Source organism: Penicillium paradoxum, assembly GCF_028828445.1.
Source record: "Penicillium paradoxum strain IBT 22861 chromosome Unknown utg000003l_segment0_segment0, whole genome shotgun sequence".
Classification (NCBI taxonomy): domain Eukaryota; kingdom Fungi; phylum Ascomycota; class Eurotiomycetes; order Eurotiales; family Aspergillaceae; genus Penicillium; species Penicillium paradoxum.
The window spans coordinates 453759-465942 of NW_026643181.1; the positions used below are offsets into that span (position 1 = coordinate 453759).

General features: G+C 50.0%; 3 protein-coding genes across 3 annotated transcripts; 2 read left to right on the forward strand and 1 right to left on the reverse strand.

Annotated features, from left to right (window-relative positions):
- Positions 1 to 1306: 1306 nt before the first annotated feature.
- Positions 1307 to 3433, reverse strand: N7457_002103 (uncharacterized protein; the record flags this gene model as incomplete). Its single annotated transcript, XM_057173149.1, has 5 exons — positions 1307 to 1498; positions 1595 to 2113; positions 2168 to 2762; positions 2821 to 3193; positions 3232 to 3433. Coding segments are annotated over 5 exons (1881 nt in total), but the record flags the coding sequence as incomplete, so codon positions are not given.
- A 2135-nt stretch (positions 3434 to 5568) lies between these two features.
- Positions 5569 to 6981, forward strand: N7457_002104 (uncharacterized protein; the record flags this gene model as incomplete). The annotated part of the gene is made up of 1 exon (XM_057173150.1): positions 5569 to 6981. One exon carries the CDS (start codon positions 5569 to 5571, stop codon positions 6979 to 6981), a length of 1413 nt encoding a protein of 470 aa, XP_057033301.1.
- A 1739-nt stretch (positions 6982 to 8720) lies between these two features.
- On the forward strand, positions 8721 to 10048 carry N7457_002105 (nitronate monooxygenase; the record flags this gene model as incomplete). The annotated part of the gene is made up of 4 exons (XM_057173151.1): positions 8721 to 8733; positions 8861 to 9122; positions 9197 to 9698; positions 9758 to 10048. 4 exons carry the CDS (start codon positions 8721 to 8723, stop codon positions 10046 to 10048), a joined length of 1068 nt encoding a protein of 355 aa, XP_057033302.1.
- Positions 10049 to 12184: the final 2136 nt, after the last annotated feature.

A 12184-nucleotide genomic window follows, 5' to 3' on the forward strand; every position in this document is an offset into this window, starting at 1 on the left:
ATACTGGGCTAATATCATGCATCGTGTACACCAAACGTAAATGTGCCTCATATAGCCTTTGCTTTTAGTCGGCTATTACAAAATGATGGAAAAATTCTTTCTTTCCCTTGGACCTCCTTGATAACTGCCGTCTATTAGTAGGAAAAGATGGGAGACAGCTCTCTTCACCGCGACTATGTTGAGAATTGTCAGCCTCCCCCCTATTGAGGCTAGTCAGCGCTAGACTTCCGCAAAGCCCACAAATGGGCCCCCACCCCAGGCCCAAGGCCCAACCCGTAGTGGGCCAGGGGCCTAATCTTCGGGGCCCGGCCCAACCCATAGCCCATTTACGGGGTTGAACCAGCATCTTGTAATCGCTTTTTCCATCCCTTCTACTACTTGTATAGAGTTTCAATTCATAATTTATAATTTTGATAGGTATATAAGTGTCAATGCTAATTTTAAAGAGAATCCGACTAGTGGAGGTCGAAAAAATATTAAAATCTATTTTGATATCAGATATATATTCAGGTTTCACGTGGGGGTGCTACCATTTTCTAAGTGAACATATATAATTCAAAACTTATCTAAATAACGCGTTTTTTCACTTCTTAAGACGTGATATAGGGAGATAACCAGTACTTGATTCGAAATAATTTAAATTAATAAAATATTACCTTGAGGATAAGGCCTAGAAACGGGGGTAAAACGAGGAGTAATTTTGAAAAGCCTAAAAGGGGGTTCAACTTTTATGTTTGCACTGTTTAGGTAGGTTAGGTTGGGTTCTGGGCTTTATGGGCCGGTGCGGAAGTCTAACCCCTCCCCCCCCCGGGGCCCTCTTTTGGGGCTAGTCAGCGCTACCCCCAGTTTGACAAGGAGCTCTGTTATACTCCGGTATGCACTCCAGTATGATGATAAGTCCACAGATCCTAGAAAGTATATCACAGAAGCTGCTACAACTAAACCTATGAAAATAAGGGGTTTTTAGGGACATGATGAGCTAGCTGACGAAGCATAAATAGCAGTTTAAATCCAGATATCACTGTGATCTTTAGAGACTTCCATACATTCTTACAGAGATCATTTTATATCTCGTTTTCTCTGTAATCTCAGGCCGGAGATTTCCGTGCTAGTACCGAGGCAGCCAGTTGAATGCATTGATTGAAGATCTATCCTAGAGAACGCTGTTGAAAGGGTCTCATAGCTTCAGGGCCGAGTATATTGGCGTGTTACAACGCGTTACGAATTGACCCAGTTATCATACAAAAACTTACTCCATAAGGTATGGGCAGTCGTTAAATCAGCCAGGCCTTAGTGATAAGATACCAGCTCCCAGATCGACATTCAGTTTTAACAAAACCTCCCGTGCCAGATTATTGACATCGCTGAGATATCCCAAAGCTACAAGTAAGCTGTTAACGCCGCCATATTCCATTTGGTCCGTGCTGGTAGGATGGGGCGCTGTGGCGTTGAGAAATTTGACAAGCAGCGATATTGCGTTTGGAAGGAAGGGATGGTTCTGCAGGCAATTAGCAAACACGAATAGACATTAGAATTTGATGCTTTGAGGCTCGACGGTCCCAGCTAGTCATCGCAGTTGGGAGGCAGGTCTTACCTTTAAGAAAGCAATCCGAGGTGCGTTTTGAATAAGCGCAACTGCGTCCAGCGCGACTTGATATGCAAGCTGTTTATATTTCAAAGCTTGCATCTGGTCCTCAATCGTTCGCCGCGGCTTTTCTTCGGCCGTTTCACTGAGCGATATATATGCATTGCACGTCAGGATCCGATTGAAGGCATCCATAGGGTCACATTTTGGGGTTGAAGACACGCCAACATTGTTCACCGGGGATATCGGTCTCGCCTGTGTTATCACCGCCGCTACTGCTGCGAGTGACTCGTGTCGCATCCAGAAGTCTTTTGATTCTGTCTCGGAGGCACAGAGAGGAACCGACTGGGCTAGGCGGCGGTGTGCCACGCATCGTCCAAAAAGATTCGCCAGAATGACACATTTGGCAAAGGAAGGTAGGGATGCGCAATCCTCGGCGTTGCTCATGGTCTCGAGCAGAAATCCCATGCGGGTAGGCTGGTGGCCAGTTTGAAAATCTTCCTCTGGCATTGGCAGGCGAGTGCAGATCTAAGAATAAAAGTCAACACATAAAATTCCCATTCTATGGCCGGATACACACACTATCTCTTCGTGTAGCATTACCGGGCGGTCGTTCAGCATGCTAGCTAACCGGTCGAGTACAAATGCCGCCCAAAGTGTTCGTCGCTTTTCTTCGGTCTCTACCCAGGCCTCATCTGCTAATAATTGTGGAACAGGCGAGAACTTTGGGGAACAAGAAGTTGAGTGCCCAATGGCTGAGCCATTGCCATCGTGAACATCCAGATCAGCTAGGCGCGACAGCTGCAGAAGCCGCAAAGTGCGTTCGGCTGTGAGATGGGCCTGTTGCTCTGGCTTTCGTAGAAACTCGCAATAGGAGAGCAAAAGCCAGGCTTGGATGCGCTCGTGCTCGACTAGGCCATGGGGGTCTCTGGTTCGAGTCATCCAAGGCAAGCCGGTATCACCGACGCTTGGTGCCTCGAGTAGGCGGCGAGTTCTGGCGTAAAGGGCATCTGTGAACATGCAAAACTGAGATGACATTGCAGCAGCGACGGTTCTCATTGCAGAGCGTAGGCAGCAACGGGCAGGTGAGACGCTGGGGTCGCTAGCCCATGCAAAATAGCGTTGTTTATGGATCATGGGAGCGATTGAATGAACTCGTTCGAAGTATAGAAGATCCCTATTGTTCAAACCCGATGTCAGACATTGGCTTTCCTGATAGTGGTTGTGGGACTCACAGATCCGCTTGCGTGAGATCGGACATCTCTAGCTCTCCATCACATCCAGATATCGACATTGCAGTGTGGGATGTCGAGATGGCCGTTATTGGGAGTGTCATGTTGCTCATATTGGGCACCACGCCTACATCCCCCAACCCCGGCCACTCCTTACCACCGCCATCATTCAATCCAAATGGCCAATCTAACCCTGGAGGTATTTCACTGGGAGTGATATCCGACATTTGTAACGTTTCCGTATTCATACCCATCACGATGTCTTCGTACAACCCCAACTCTTCCGACGTGTCTCGCTCTGGGTTTGCTTCATTGGACTCCAGTGAGAGGTCGACCTCAGAGACGCCGTTGTCGGTCAATCGTTGCTCTAGCATTGCTACAAGGATTCTCTCAGTCAGTAAGCATCATACAAACCCGAAAATAGGTCTGACTTGCTCACTCTGGACCACAAGTCCTTCAATTGACCTTTTTTCGGTCCCCTTGGAGATCTCTTGCTCACCACAATGCATGTTCTGCCAGTCTCGACGCAGATACCGCACTGTGGGCGCATTCGATCACAGCGTGCCTTTCGTCTGCGGCATTCCTCACATGCCAGTCCCGACTGTTGTCTCGACATGGTGTGTCCAGGCTGAGAAATTTGATATGGGTCTGACCGCATTAAGCAACTAAGCCTTTCCTGCGGGATGTGCAGATGAATAGATTAAGGCCGAATATATAACAATCGTGCGTGAGGGCCGAATTAGACATGGGGCCAACCTGGCAAAAGCTGTGATTTCCTCGTGCTTACCAAAGTGTGCAGAATTCGGAAAAGGACACGGAGCACAGCAAGTTATAGAGCAAAATCCTGCCAAAGACGCAATTGACGCGCTATACTCCGTACTCCGTACCCTCTCACGGGCGAGAACAGCCACCAAACTCAATGCTGCCATTGACCTTTTTAAGCTTAGTTCCATCGTAATACCAGTACTATGATGGGTTGAACGATCAGTTCATCACCAATACTGGATTGAATTCATTATTGTCCTCGTCAGATAAGAGATTTATTACTAGCTCATGCGGGTAATCCCATGTGCATCACTTGGCCTTGGCTGGCAGGGTACGGGGACTTTTGGTTCGGAGACAAGAGATGCATGATTGTAGATGCCTACACGAGGCCTCCGTGTTAGATGTCCGTGGGCAATAGGGTCCACAGCGGAGCTCATCAAGATTCGACTGAGCGCCTCATTCCCCTGGGCGTCTTCTAATCTGTCCATGGCGACATCGTGGCAACTTCGCTTCATATTCCTCAGCACACTAGTTTTCTCACATGAGTGGCGCCAAGGCACTTCCTTGTTGCACCATTTTCTCTCGTCCTTTTGCGAAGCAATGGCGAGAACATTGAGGTTGTTCCTGCCTGCCGACGCGTGGACAGAGATGTAAAGCCCCACATCATGTGTAGTCTTGCAAAAGCCTGGTAGAGCCTGGGCAGGATCCGGTTCGATAGCTGTGGCCAGTGGGGACAGCAGCACTGAGCAATCTGAGACATGTGGGTTGTGTGATTGACGGGCTTTATGCAGGACTCCCGCCCGTAAGATTTTGGTCTGGCTGCAAGTCAGCAGAAGGATTCATTCAGGATTCACAAGCATTCCTCGGCGAATCCGGGCGTTGCAGTAGCGAGGCAACGACTTATGTCTCCGAGAGCCCGCGTGGGGTCCGCATTCTTGCAAAGCGTCGCCGGTGTAGGCACCACACAGTTGCAGTCTTGACGAATCAGAAAAAGCCAAGGCCACTATCGGGGCGATCTGACGAGCGCAAAGCTGTTCTGATTGACTTCCCGAACGCATCGATCGACGTAAGCCCGTTTACGCCAATTGCCAATTCTGCTCGCTCGCCCCTTTCGCCTGGTGTGAGTCGTTTGAATACCACGCTCGGGCCCAGCTGGACTAAAAGGCTTCTTTTATTGCGGTCATACACATTAGTGTAGGTAAAGCCCCCTGCTACTGGTACTCATGTTGTATTCGTGGACAAAGGCTGCCTTGCGAAAGCGGTGCCAAGTTTCATCACTCGTTTGAGCTGTCAAACAAGTGGTAGCGTAACCGCCTCTGCATTACTCACATCAAATAAGATCCTCTCTCTAATTGCCTTGTGGAATGTTAAGTTTTGGGCGCTCTTCAGCGCTTAGTGGGTCGAGGGCGTATCAAAAGCTTCCTTGGGGCCACACTTTCACTTCCGCGGAAATATCGTGACCTGGGCTCAAGGATGGGTCATCATGGATGAGCTGCTCTCTATGGCTGCACTTCTGTACATGACTCCATAGCTTAGCACGTCCCAATATCTCATAGCAGGTCTCAGGGACGCGGGCTACGCCCGTGTCGCCGGACGTTAATCAATACCTCTACTACTATGTACTCGCGACCCGGGTAGCTCCTGGCTTAACACTTGCCATTCAAGGTGTTTGGTGGCAAGTGTCTCGCTGAGAAGAATTGATTCGGCAAACAAATGCCAAACGTACGAATACTTCTTGTTCTTAAGCAAAAAGGGGTAAGACATGGCTGACTGCAGTTGGCAAATGGAAACCGCCCTCACCGGAGTTCCTCCTAGTCATGGTAGACTAGCGCCTCTCATCTTCGGAGTTTTCGTCATTTTCTGAGAGTTCGGAGTCCGGAGTTATAATTTTGTGTTGTTTGGGGGCAGAAACGAAGCAGCATGTAAAAGGTCAACGCGTGCATCAAACGGACAAGGTTACCCACGAATTACCAATATCCCTGGATAATGATGCTTGCCGGCGCCTTTGCAACATGTCTCCTGGCATCGGTTGGGGGAAACTCGAGTGGTGTGGCCTTCCCGAGTCAGGTCAACTATTCCGCTCTGGTCGCTCCGTATAATCTCGATCTTCTCACGACACCTGCAGCGATTGTCTTCCCCCAAAATGCAGCACAGGTAGCAGCAGCCGTTAGATGTGCTGTGGATGCAGGGTTAAAGGTTCAAGCAAAGAGTGGAGGCCATAATTATGGAAATTACGGATCCACGACTGGCCAGCTTTCCGTGAACTTGGAGAACCTTCAGCATTTCAGCATGGATGACACTACCTGGACTGCCAATTTTGGACCTGGGAACCATCTTGGCCAAGTGACAGAGCTGATGTACAACAATGGAGGACGACAAGCCCCGCATGGGGAGACTTTCGATGTCGGTTTGGGCGGCCATGCCACAGTTGGAGGTGCAGGGGCTGCGTCGCGCCAGCTGGGGCTGCTCGTTGATTTCGTGGAAGAGGTAGAAGTGGTCCTCGCCAACTCATCTATTGTTCGGGCATCCAAATCGGAAAACGAGGATCTATTTTTCGCCGTCCGCGGCGCCGGCTCAAGCATCGGCATCGTGACCGACTTCGCCATTCGTACTGTGCCAGTACCTCCTTCTACTATCAGATATACGTATGTCTGGACGAAACAGAATGTGGAGTCCCAAGTGGAAATATTCAAGAGCTGGCAGCAACTGCTCGCTATCGGGTCTCTGCCACGTGAAATGTCTTATGGATTGACCGTCACCGCGAGCAGCATGGTGCTGTCAGGTGTATACTTCGGCAGCGAGGCGGACTTTGCGGCGCTCAACCTCACCAGCCACTTTGCACCGCCTCCACAGGTCACAGAAGCCAAGGCCTACACAAGCTTCCTCGAGGTGTCCAAGTCCTTAGACGCGGCAGTCAGCGCCGCCGGCATCGCTTCTCCATCACACTTTTACGCCAAATCTCTTGTTTTCACCGAGCAGACTCTCATCCCCCAATCAACCATTCATTCCGTTCTCAATTACCTGGCCAACACGAAGAACGGAACTGATTTGTATGCCGTGAACTTCAATGGCCTCGGTGGCGCGGTGGGAGATTTCTCGCCATCGGATGCGGCCTATCCTCACCGTGACGTGCTTTATTTCGTGTTCTCCTTTGCCCGCACTAGCGGTAATTTGACGGACACGACGATCCAATTTTTGAATGGGCTGAGCCAGCTGTTGACCAGTGGGAACCCCGATGCATATTACGGCCAATATGCGGGGAATGTGGATCCAAGGGAGTCCAACGACGAAGCCCTGCCTGCGTACTACGGACAGAATCTCGAACGCCTCAAGCGCATCAAGAAGGCGGTGGATCCTACTGATGTTTTTCATAATCAGCAGAGTGTGCCTATCTTGTGATTGCCTACATCTCCAATGTAGAATAGTGAGATGTATTGCCAGCGTATCTGGATCCAAAATATTCTGCTCAGGCGAGTCCAAGGCCCGGCTGGACTGTACGTCAGCCGTGGAGCCGAACCGGCGTAGAGTATCCATGAGTAGGTGCTCTTGAGTCTTCTGGAAAGGAGGAGAATTGGCAACAACGGCGAGCACTGGGGACTGCCGCGGGTATTGGATAGGCGGGTGCTAGCATCCTCTGGTTGTGTTGTGGACAGCCAAGCCTGTAATGGTCTTTATATATGGTCTTGAATACCATTTCATTGGGAAATATCTAACAATTCAGAGACAGTTGTATCTATGAAGACCCAACTATGAGATATTGAAGACAGCTCGGCGGAGAAAAAGGGTTGATGGAGGGTATGGGGAAACAGAATATCAGGTGTGGTGCTCTATCCAACTATGAAAATCAGCCCTCCACTTCCCGCCTGGAAGGATGTCTCCTGAAGTGCCCTAATTTCGTTCCACAGGACTGGATCATACACTACTATGAGATCATAGTGCTGCAACGGCTGCCCCCTTAGCTAGAGCCGGAGACCCCTTTCGTCTAGTAATTATCGCTCTTTGTCGTTCCACACGCTCCATAATCTGCTTCAATGAAAGTCGCCAGATTTATGCGCAATTTGGCCCTACCTTCACTATCACCTCTCGGTCCACACGGAGCTCGATTTCATCACCCCGGGAGACAATGTGCCCTTGCTATGGGTCATCGGTGCCGCCTACCTGACCAAACCGCGGTGCCAGTCACTGGCACGAAAGTCGTGCCACGCTGCCGCGGAGTCTGCCACTAAAGTGGAAAGAGGAAAGAGTCATCAATGAGGCGCTCATTATGTTTTCGATCGTGTTAATTCGCCGATTCCGACGTTCAGTGTCGACGTTGATCTTGGTCAGCGCCTCGAGCACTTTAGCTATCTCCTGGCTGTTACCCCGTGGGGCATTGAGCGCGTCGTAGCGGATAGCACAATTATATCTGGTGACATCGATCCTCAGGACCGTTCTCGATATAGTTAAGCACCTGGCGGGCCCACTCCACGATCTCTTCCATCGGTCTAGGTGGGTCGCTGGGTACACCGTGCATTTCGGTTTTCCTCTCCTATCGGGCAATTTCTGTGCGTTCGCCCCAGTTGCAATCTCCGCTGCCATCTCCCCCACATAATAGATATCGATAGCGCTTGAAGTCATAACTCTGATGAACTAATTATCAAGTGTCAAGAAAGATCCAGGATGGTAAGGGATAAACTTGATATCTGGAATGCAGAAATCTGATTTCAAGATGACGAAGAAATGCGTAGTTACCTCAAGCTATGCCCATAGGCTTGATCCCAGTTGAATGTGAAGGGCGGCGGGCCCTGTGTGTCAAATGATGTTACACTTGGTATATAAAGAGCATCGCGATACTGCAAACCAGGCAAACAGACAAAGACTTATGAAATGAGAAGCACAAAAGGCCTCTGTAATCTCACAACATGCCACATGTGCATGTGCCTGAGACCGTGCCAAGAAGACGCCTGGAACCCCGCAACGGCAGTTGTGCTGGGGTAACGTGACTCCTTCGGTCAACCCTTGGAACACCTGGGCAGTCTGGGCCGAGGCTGATTGTGAGTCTGTGAACCACCGAGGCTTTCCTTTCTTTATAGGCTGGCCTCAACCTCCTCTTCCCCAGCTTTTCTTCTCCATCTTCACTCTCTTGACATCATTTCAAAATGGCTTCTCCTCGTAAGTGATACCCCTACATTGCCCCTGTTTAATAATTCGCATGTGATATCCTCTGGTAACTGATGGCTCCACATGGCCTCAATTGCGGAGGTGAAGTTCAATGTTGCTAACCATGGTCGCAACACAGAGAAAATCCGTACCCCCATCACCGATCTGCTTAAGATCAACCACCCCGTCCTGCTGGCAGGCATGAACGTGGCTGCGGGTCCCAAGTTGGCTGCCGCGGTCACCAACGCTGGTGGTCTCGGTGTTATCGGTGGTGTTGGTTACACCCCCGAGATGCTACGTGAACAAGTCGCCGAACTCAAGAGCTACTTGAACGACAAGAACGCTCCCTTCGGTGTCGATCTCCTCCTTCCCCAGGTTGGTGGCAGTGCCCGCAAGACCAAGTAAGTACCCGCGATCGCGTCGGTGTATTTTAATTATGATCAATCGGCTAATCGCGCTTTGTTTCGGCCAACAGCTACGATTACACCAAGGGCAAGCTCGGTGAGCTTGTTGACATCATCATCCAGGAGAAGGCCAGCCTATTCGTCTCTGCCGTGGGTGTCCCCCCCAAGGCCGTTGTCGAAAAGCTTCACGGTGCTGGCATCCTCTGCATGAACATGATTGGTCACCCCAAGCACGTCCAGAAGGCCCTTGACGTCGGTGTTGATATCATTTGCGCCCAGGGTGGTGAGGGTGGCGGTCACACTGGTGATGTCCCCACTACCGTCCTCATTCCCACCGTTGCCAAGTTGGTCGAGGGCAAGAAGAGCCCCCTGACCGGCCAGCCCGTGCAGGTCATCGCTGCTGGCGGTCTCTTCAACGGTAACTCGGTCGCCGCTGCCCTGATGCTCGGCGCCTCTGCCGTCTGGATCGGTACTCGCTTCATCCTGTCTGATGAGGCCGGTGCTCCCAAGGCTCACCAGGAGGCTGTCCGCACCTCTGGCTTTGAGGACAACATCCGTACCATTATCTTCACTGTATGTATCTCCTGAATATGTTTGTATTGAGATCATCAGATTGCTAACAAGCGATACAGGGCCGTCCTCTCCGCGTTCGCAAGAACCCCTACATTATCAACTGGGAGGAGAACCGCAGCGAGGAGATCAAGCAGCTTACCGCCAAGGGTATCATCCCTGTTGAGCACGATATGGAGAACTTGCCTGATGATGTTGATGATGACGCTTTGGATAACGCCCGTCCCTTCCTGATGGGTAAGGTTGCCGCTGTCGTTAACGAGAAGAAGTCTGCCAAGGCTATCGTTGATGAGCTCGTCAACGATGCCGCTGACCTCCTCCAAAAGGGCCACAAGATGACCTCCAAGCTTTAGTATACCTTAAATTTCTCGATCTATATATTCATCTTCAGCGTTAAAAAATCAAACCCAGCCTGTTTATGGCTGGCTCTTCGACCTTAATTGGACTCTGCTACATGTAGAGTTTTTCTCTAAATGAAATCCCGGTGATTGCCTTGGTACTTATGGAAGATTCAAGGAATATGTCCCACCTGTCAACACTAACCTAGTTGATTACACCATTGAAATCTATATCAATGGATGCCCACAAAGGCTACTCTCGAGGTATCGAATTCTAGACTGGCGGCCCTAGTAGCTAAATATAGATGCCCATGGGATCCTGACCACTTTGATACACCAGTATCCCCTATTATTCGTGCGACTTTCTTTGCAAGCTATCTGATCTCCGTGATCCGATTTCGGAGATAGGGAGTTTCGGCAAAGGGTGCTTCGTACAAAGATCTGGAAAGACCCACAATGCAATAACTGGAATTCCTCCATCATTATCCATAAGCCTACAAACGAAAGGTAATTGCGAACGTTAGCCTACGGTGCACTCTCTATTCGGCATTCGAGCGCCAATTACTCCATACATCCACGCATATTTTAAAGCCTGTGACCGTCAATGACCAATGACACATCATACCAGCTACCGAGGTGCTTCCAGATATACAATATAAGTCATGCTCAAACTGGCTAGAGGTATGAAGATTGCATCATCGCTTCTTTGGGTCGGTAGTACTGGCGAGGCTCTGATCAAAGGTTAGATGTTCCCCTCTGATCGATGCTTCCAGGTTGTAATGCTGGATGACAGTTCCGAGGTCTGGATTCTGCGGGTCGGGCCGTATCAATGAACCACGGAGAGTCAACGGCCAGTGTTAAATAGAACGTTGCGGGCCAGGTGAGAATATCATGTTTCCAATTGATATTGCATTTCCTCCCTGGTTGGGTATTGTGGTCAGGCTTTGATTTGGTTGCATGCTAGATGAATGGAATATTGGGACCATGGGCTCTCATCTGGAAATGTGCGATACAAAAGAGGCAAGTCGATAGGAACTGGTCTGGGCACTATCCTTGATACGTCATTTCATAACGAGGTACGGACTAGTTTGCCATGTGTCGAATCGGAATGGACTCAACTCCTAGGATTAAGTTATCTGATCAGACGGGGTGATGGCCTGTCGGGATTCACTTTTCTTCTGTAAAGCCGCTTCATTTTACTTGGGATGAGCGTGGTGAGCACTAACCCGAAATGGGAAAGGCCTTGAGGGGTATGTATGGCCATGTGGAAATAGCCCCGGTGATCTCCAACCGTCAACAGGGCTATCAACTCACTATCTCGAGTTCTGGCCAGGGACCAGAAGCCAGATGTTGGAAATCGATACCACGGACCTTGTTCAACTCTAAATAAAGCACTGCAAGCGCCGTGGCGGGGAAGAGCGGAGGGTGACCGGGGGCTTCGCACCAATGGACCATCATCTTCCCACGCGATAGACCAGATTAAAATTCTCAGAGTCCAATCTCCCCCCGCACCGCACCGGGGTCCTAAGTCCGTGTGATGATCCAATTCCAGCGGACTCCAGAGTTAATGCTCTGGAATATAAGCCGAGGAGCAAATTTCATGGCGTGTCACCGATCATGATATGTGCCAGGTCGTAAATCTGCCCACTCACAGGCTCGGCGGCACAGTGAAAACCCATCTACGCGATCCTATTGATCGCAACCTGCATAATTGCTGCAGTAGAGCGGGTTATTTTTGTCCCATCACTCCTCTCGGCGCTTTTCTGTCGGTCTAACTAGCCTTTCCAGTAGCTCGTCTTCCCCTGCCCCTCGGTGCAGCCCCTCTGCAGGTCTCTTAGATTTGGGGTCTTCGTTGCTTTTATTTTTATCATTTTATTTTTTTTCCCTCTCTCCCATCAGCCTTTTTCTTTTCTTTTTCTTTGTCCTCGACTTCCCCTATCCCAGAGTACAATCCTTTGCCTCATGGGGTCCGAATTGTTGGGTCGACCCCCTCACCACATCTCTGCCACACGGATACCCAAAGCGCAGATGTCAATCCTGTTTTGACGCCAATATCACTGGTTATTTTGAGCGATTATTCTATAAATACATTTCAACTATAGGCTTCACGGCTTCCTAATCTCGCGTGGCCCACTATTAGACATCGCACGG